Source organism: Rissa tridactyla, chromosome 19 (assembly GCF_028500815.1).
Source record: "Rissa tridactyla isolate bRisTri1 chromosome 19, bRisTri1.patW.cur.20221130, whole genome shotgun sequence".
Classification (NCBI taxonomy): Eukaryota; Metazoa; Chordata; class Aves; order Charadriiformes; family Laridae; genus Rissa; species Rissa tridactyla.
In genome coordinates, this window is record NC_071484.1 from 270,036 (window position 1) to 278,130 (window position 8,095).

The 8,095-nt window shown below is 45.4% G+C and overlaps 1 protein-coding gene across 1 annotated transcript; it reads right to left on the reverse strand.

The window, feature by feature from the left end:
* Positions 1-5,746: 5,746 nt before the first annotated feature.
* LOC128919435 (olfactory receptor 10A4-like) lies at positions 5,747-7,531 on the reverse strand. The gene is made up of 2 exons (XM_054224762.1): positions 7,496-7,531; positions 5,747-6,360 (listed from the first exon to the last, which is right to left on the reverse strand). Exons 1-2 carry the CDS (start codon positions 7,500-7,502, stop codon positions 5,747-5,749), a joined length of 621 nt encoding a protein of 206 aa, XP_054080737.1. The 5' UTR covers positions 7,503-7,531.
* Between the last annotated feature and the right edge of the window lie 564 nt (positions 7,532-8,095).

An 8,095-nucleotide genomic window follows, 5' to 3' on the forward strand; every position in this document is an offset into this window, starting at 1 on the left:
TGGAGGGTCCATGCTCGTACCTGCAGGAGTCCTGAAGGTGTGACGTGCCTGCAGGACAAGTGTGCGAGAGCTGCAAGTTTGGTGCATCAAGCTGGACCAGACAGTGAGCAGGGGACCCATGAGGTGGGTCAGACAGCTGGAATGTGGTCTAGGGTGCCAGGGGTTGTGCCCGTGCTTGGGGGATCTGCAAATGTGTGTGTGATTGTGTAGTGGGTTGACCATTGCTAGATGCCAGGTGCCCACCAAGCTGCTCTACCACTTCCCCTCTGCAGCAGGTCAGGAGCGGAGAAAATAGAATGGAAAAGAACTCGTAGGTCAATATAAAGGCAGTTTAATACAGAAAAAGCAAAGGCCATGCACAAAAGCAAAGGAAAAGAAAAGATTTATTCTCTACTTTCCATCAGCAGGTGATGTCCAGCCAATTCCTAGGAAGTAGGACTTCAGTACACATAGTGGTTGCTCTGGAAGACAAATGTCATAGTAACAAATGCGCCCCCTCATCCCCCTTCCTCTTAGCTTTTGTCGCTGAGCAGATGTCATATGGTTTGGAATATCCCTTTGGTCAGTTTGGGTCAGCTGTCCTGGCCATGTCCTCTCTCCATCCCCCCTGCCTACTGGTCTTTGGGGATGAGGGAGAGCACTGTTGGAGAGACAGCCTTGATACTGTGCAAGCACTGTTCATCAGTAGCCAAGCCAGTGGTGTATTATCAAACCTTTCTAGCTACCAATCAAAGCACAATGTGGGGCATGGGGAAGTTGAGATAAGGATAGTAATTGGGAGAGGTAATTGTCAAAACATGGGCTGAACACAGCTAGAGAGCACAGTGGAATGATTGTGGAGAATTTTGGTTGCTGTAATTGTGATGAAGGGACGAGGGGTGGATTGTGTGTAAATTGTCCACTTCTGTCAGTTTTGTGATTACATTATTTTGAATTTGGTGTGGGGAATTCTTTTTGTTGATGTAAGTGAAGTTTGTGAAGATTGTGTGATGAATGTGTTTTTTAATGATAATTCTTAAGTATGTGATTCACAGAGGTTAGGGGTGGAACGTATTGGGTTTGTGTGGCAATGTTTTGGTAGTGGGAGGGCTACAAGGGTGGCTTCTGTGAGAAGCTGCAAGAAGCTTCCCCCATGTCCAGTAGAGTCAGTGCCAGCCAGCTCCAAGATGAACCCAATCAGTGACAGTGATAGAAGGGGAAGAACCTGCTTGCACAACAGTAGCTGAAGAGACAAGTGAGAATATGTGAGAGAAGCAACTTGTCAGACACCAAGGTCAGTGAAGAAGGAAGGGAGAATGTGCTTCAGGTACCAAAGCACAGACTCCCCTGCAGGTCACGGTGAAGACCATGGTGAGGCAGGTTGTCCCTCTGCAGCCCATGGAGGTCCACAGTGGAGCAGACATGCACCTGCAGCCCATGGAGGACCCCACACCAGAGCAGGTGGATGTGCCTGAAGGAGGCTGTGACTCCATGGGAAGCCCACAGTGGAATAGGCTCCTGGTAGGACCTGTCACCCCATGGAGAGAAGCCAATGTTGGAGCAGGTTTGCTGACAGGACTTGTGAACTTGTGGGGCACCCATGCTGGAGCAGTCTGTTCCTGAAGGACTGCACTCCATTGAAAGAACCATAGATCTATGATTCTATGATTCTATGCTGGAGCAGTTTATTATGAAGAACTGCAGCCCATGGGAAGGACTCAGGCTGGAGAAGTTTGTGGAGGACTGTCCCCCATGCGAGGGACCAGACGCTGGAGCAGGGGAAGAGTGTGAGGAGGAAGGAGCGGCGGAAACAACATGTTATGAACTGACCACAACCCCCATTCTCTGTCCCCCTGTTCTGCTTGGGGGAGGAGGTAGAGAGCTCTATGGGACCGGATGGGATTCACCCAAGAGTACTCAGGGAGCTGGCGGGAGAGTTTACCAAGCCTCTCTCCATCATTCATCAACAGTCTTGGTCAGCAGGGGAGGTACCAGACTGGAGGGTGGCTAATGTGATGCCCATCTACAAGAAAGGTCAGAAGGAGGATCTGGAGAACTACAGGCCTGTCAGCCTGACCTCGGTACCAGGAAAGATCATGGAAAGGATCATCTTGAGTGAGCTCTCACAGCAAGTGCAGGGCACCCAAGGGATCAGGGCCAGCCAGCATGGGTTTAGGAAGGGGAGGTCCTGCTTAACCAACCTGATCTCTTTCTATGACCATGTGACCCGCCTTCTGGATGCGGGGAAGGCTGTGGACGTTGTCTGTCTGGACTTTGGTAAGGCCTTTGACACCGTCCCCCACAGCATTCTCCTGGAGAAGCTGGCGAATCATGGCATAGACAAGTGTACTCTTCGCTGGGTTAAAAACTGGATGGATGGCCGTGCCCAGAGAGTTGTGATTAATGGGGTGAAATCCTCTTGGCGGCCCGTCACCAGTGGTGTCCCTCAGGGCTCAGTTTTGGGGCCAGTTTTGTTTAATATCTTTATCAATGATCTGGATGAGGGGATTGAGTGCACCCTCAGTAAGTTTGCAGATGACACCAAGCTCGGTGGGAGTGTTGATCTGCTTGAGGGTAGGAACGCTCTACAGAGGGACTTGGACAGGCTGGATCGATGGGCCAAGACCAACTGTATGAGGTTTAATAAGGCCAAGTGCCGGCTCCTGCATTTTGGTCACAACAACCCCAAGCAACGCTACAGGCTTGGGGAAGAGTGGCTGGAAAGCTGCCCAGCAGAAAAGGACGTGGGGGTGCTGGTGGATGGCCAGCTTAACATGAGCCAGCAGTGTGCCCAGGTGGCCAAGAAGGCCAACAGCATTCTGGCTTGTATCAGGAATAGCGTGGCCAGCAGGAGCAGGGAAGTGATGGTGCCTCTGTACTGGGCACTGGTGAGGCCTCACCTCGAGTGCTGTGTTCGGTTCTGGGCCCCTCTGTACAAGAGGGACATTGAGGTGCTGGAGCGTGTCCAGAGGAGAGCTACCAGGCTGGTGAGGGGTCTGGAGACCAGGGCATATGAGGAGAGGCTGAGGGAGGTGGGCATGTTTAGCTTGGAGAAGAGGAGGCTGAGGGGAGACCTCATTGCCCTCTACAACTACCTGAAAGGAGGTTGTAGAGAGGTGGGTGTTGGCCTCTTCTCCCAGAGGAGAGGTCTCTGAAGGAAATGGTCTGAAGTTGTGGCAGGGGAGGTTTAGATTAGATATTAGGAGGAATTACTTTACTGAAAGAGTGGTCAGGCACTGGAACAGCCTGCCCAGGGAGGTGGTTGAGTCAGCATCCCTAGAGGTATTTAAGAAACGTCTAGATGTGGCACTTCAGGGCATGCTCTGAAGAGCAGAGATTGTAGGTTGTTGGGTTTTGTTTTTGGTTTTGTGTTTGGTTTTTTTGTTTTTTGGGGGTTTTTTTTGTGTGTGTGTATGGTTGGACTCGATGATCTCAAAGGTCCTTTCCAACCATGAAGATTCTATGATTCTATGATTCTATGAAAATGGGGAGTGAAGTCGAGCCCAGGAAGAAGGGAGAGATGGAGGGAAGGTGTTTTAAGATTCGGGTTTTTTTCCCATTATCCTAGTCTGGTTTCATTGGTACTAAATGAAATTAATTTCCCTGAGTCGAGTCTGGTTTACCCATGATGGCAATTTCTAAGTGATCTCTCCTTGTCCTTATCTCAACCCACAAGCCTTTTGTCATAATTTTATTCCCCTGTCCAGCTAAGGAGGCGGAGGGAGAGAGCAGCTCGGTGGGCACCTGCCTTCCAGCCAAGGTCAACACACCACCGTCGTTTTAGCCTGGAGATCCTATAGAGTGTCATGTATGTGTCTGCACCAGTGATCTCCAGTCTCTGACAGCCCTAGAGGAAGCACAGACGTCGCTGCCTGTGCTTGTTTGTGATGTAGGTCCTGTATGCAGCTGCTTTTGACAGCAGAGCCATGGCTATGGCAGTCTGTGTGACTGGCCATATCAGTGTCTACCATGTGTATGTGTCTCTGGATCTGTCCGTGCATGTCTATATACTTGTGTGTATGTCCATGTGTGTCTGTGTGTCCCTTTGTGTTTGTCTCTGGGGTAGGTGCTCAGCTTTGCTACTGGTTGAATCTGCAGATGGGAAAGCACAATGTAAGACCATTGCACATTGAGGACCTCATGATCCACGTAACATCTACCCTGAGGATGCCCAGGTCTACGCTGTCCTGCACGTACAGCTTTGTCTTTGTTGTGCCGCACAAATCCTCTGCCTGCAGTATAAACTCAGAAGCATATTGTAGCAGAGGAGTGTGCTGGCAGCTCCCACTTGGTACTGGTCATTACACCACTTGCATGGCCTTGCCTTTATCTAACCTTGCAGCAAGAAGTTCTCATGTGAACGCCCTTTCTGTTTGACAGTAGAAATTATCAATATAATTGTTTTCTTTTTAAAAATCCTATACTAACTCAAATGACCAAAACAGAGTAACCCTTCCATTAACAGGCATGCTGTGTGTTAATCAGCGGTCCATTTGATGCTTCACAGTTTGGGGTTCACAGTATCTGAAGTGATGCAGCTTTATCTATACTGTCTTCTCCTCTATAGCATTAACTCTAATAAACAGCTTTTTAAATGACACTTGACACTGTCTGTCTGTCTGTCTTATTGGGATCACAATAATCTAGCAATTCCTGGTGCAAAAAGCCCTCCTATGCTTCTCCCATCTTCATGACTAATTTCACATCCACTATCTTATCTTAGCAAAGAAAATGAGAAGAGTGAAGAGGTAAATTGACGAATCCTCCAGATGGGTACGTACCACAACCAGAGTAAAAAAGTAAAAATAAATGAAGCTTTAACCTTCCTTTTAAAATGACAGGTCTCAAACCAACTTCTCTATGACCATCCATTTCCTTGGCACTCAAGTAGTTTCTTTCATTCCAAAATTAATCTTTTATTTGCACAAAAAGGGACATTGTTTTCATCTGGTCTCAACTCCAAAGCCTAAGACATAGGTATGTTTACATAAGCTTATTGTTTTGACTTCACACACAAACAATATTCAGCAATGGAGATGTCCAAGTGTCAGTTTGTCTCTTACTACGGCAGAAAACTCTTTAGAACACATAAGCTGTGTTTTTACTTCATCCATTTCACTCCATTCTATACCAGTAGAGAAGAGGGTTACCAGCCCAGCCACAGTTCTGTACGTTCAAGATATCTGAAGTGAATCATTACCCCTTCAAATAAACTTTCTTCACAGAATAGAGCTGAAGAGCTCATCCGGGGAATATCTTCATCAGAACTCAACAGAAGGCTGAGGTCTTATGTATTTGTGGAGTGCTTCTCATTAGGTACATTGTCCTCTTCTCTGATAATTTCTTTCCCTTGTCACTGTGTAATTATTTTTAGATAAGCTCCACAGAACTGTTTTCACAATATGCAGAGAATATTGTGAGTTTCATCTTACCACAGGTAAACATATCTGTGAAGTGCAGAACTATTTCTGTATGGATGGACAGGACATAGAGGATACACTAGCATGCAATTCACTTCATCTGTATGCCAAATCTACCGTTAAATGACATGGAAAATAATCTGAAAAATAATTCTTAAAAAAACCCAAACAAACAAAGAAACCAACCAACCAAAAACAATAACAACAACAACATCTGGAGGATTGATTCAGAACTACAGGGTAGATATGGATTTTTGGTAAGTGATGGCAAGTCATATTGTCCTTGCAGTAATGCACACAATAGCAAAGCTACAGCTAGATTTAATTTAATATAATTCATAAACATGTCATGTATTTATATTTTTGGCTCTCAGTTTTTTCAAGGCTTGTTTCACCTCTTTATTCCTCAAGCTGTAAATCAAGGGGTTCATCATTGGAGACATCAGTGTGTAAGAGAGAGAAAGCAGTTTGTTACTGCTGCTTGAATAAAAAGCTTTGGGTCTCAAGTAGGTCACAATACCAGATCCATAAAACAGAGTAACTACGACCAGATGAGAACAGCAGGTAGAGAACGTTTTTCTCTTGCCCCCAGCTGATGGCATCTTGAAGATGGTGTGGAGTATCTGGACGTATGATGTAACTATGAGTAAGAAGGGGACCGTGATGAAGAGGACAGCTATTATGTAGATGGCAATTTCATTCTTGAAGGTGTCCACGCAAGCCAACTTCAGCAGAGGCAGCAGGTCACAGAAGAAGTGATTGATCCTGTTGGGCCCACAATATGGAAGGGTAAAGATGAAAGTTGTCTGCCCTAAGGCCAGCAAGACCCCAGTAAGCCAAGATACAGCTGAGAGCAGGAAGCACATGTTCCATCTCATCACGGTTGTGTAGCGCAGGGGATGGCATATGGCCATGTAGCGATCATAGGCCATGACAGCCAGCAGACAACATTCTGTGATCCCTAAGAGGGAGAAGGCATACATCTGTGTGGCACAGCCCAGAAAGGATATGCCCTTCCTTTTTGTGAGGAAGTTCACAAGCATCTGGGGGATTGTGGATGTAGTGTAGCCAATCTCTAGGAAGGACAAGTTCTTGAGGAAAAAATACATGGGGGAGTGAAGGGCAGCATCTACCCTAGTGATCACAATGATGAGGATGTTTCCCACCAAAGCACTGAGGTACATGAGTAATACCAGACAAAAGAGAGAGCCTTGGATCCCTGGAATGCTGGAGAAAGGTAAAAATTGGAAATAGGCCACCACTGTGTGGTTTCTGCTGGTCATGTCCCTCAGGTGTTTGGGTTTTTTTAACTGGAGAAATTATTATATATCCGTTTTCTAGTTAATCTAGAGAAATGCAAAATAGTAAATTAAATATTTATATATATTACTTTGTAATAGTACAAGATCCCAGAAGAGGAAGTGATATTTTACTGCTGTGTTTAGGTATTTTCAGTGCTAAAGATTGTTTAGAGGTAGGAGGGAAGGTTCCGTTCACATAGCTTTTGATAACTAAGAACAACTTTTCCAAATGAGTGTACTTCACTCCTAGTCAATGGAAAGGAAGATATGTCTTCTTTATGATGGCAGAATATTTTACTCCTCCTGCGTTTTAGGATGAGGATTACACTCTACTGCCCCAGTCTTTGAAGTGGACTTTTCTTCCATTATCCAGCTGAGATCTGCTACCCTAATACCTGCTGCCAATCCTTAAAATCCAGAAATAATTAGTTTTTTAATAGGGTGGGTTTTTTGACAATGAGTCCCTCTTGCTATCTTTATGTGGATGGGGTTCATGCTAGAAAATAATCACCTACTGAACACGGAGAATCCCGCATACACTCCATAGTATCACACAGAAGTACTAAAGAATGTGGATTACTCTTCAGGAAAGTACCTTTGTCCCAGGCACTCTTCAGGAGGAGTGGTTCTTTTCAAGAATAAAACATCTCTTAGAATTTATTTTCTATTCCAATAATCCACTTACTTCATAGATAGATGAGTCTCCCTTAAAGAGAAGCCCTGTGTAGGTAGCAGGAAAAAACAACAATATATGGAAGAAGAGAAAGAAGACTAAAGTAAAATAAGGTAGCTCACCTGCCATTAGGAGAAGGCTGTGGTTAATATTTTTTGAAAAGCCACATCACAGTCCTTGAGTTTTTCAATGTGTTTTTTTTCCCAGTGCAATATAGTCAGTTGGGTATTCATTGCTTGCAATTTTAGGAGTCAGTTATTTTTTCCTTACTGTTTAGGTAAGACAAAACCCTCTCTGTGGTTCTCCTGTTGTAGTGGTTTGGGCTGGGCTTGTGTCTGTAAGAAAGGCAGGTATTGCTTTTGCAGAGGAGAAAAGCCGTTTCCATCAGAGGCGACACGATAAGGGAATGACTAAGACAAAGAGGCTCCAGCAAAGGCTTGTAGAACATCTCTTACCACACAGACAAAACGACAAACTGATTCATACTGGCTTAGTGTCTAGAAGGGTAGTCAAACATTTAACCAGGGCTAATGACATTGAGCAATTTTTTACCAAAAAGGAAAGAAAGAAACTAGTCAGATAATCCCTTTGGGTGTAGCACAAAGAGAAGTAAACAGAGGCAGGACACCCGGGAGGAATTTTAGGCGCCTTGGACAGACTGTGAACCCTGGAGTACCCAACCAATGGGAAACAGGGGAGGGAAAAATTCAGCTGGGATTAGG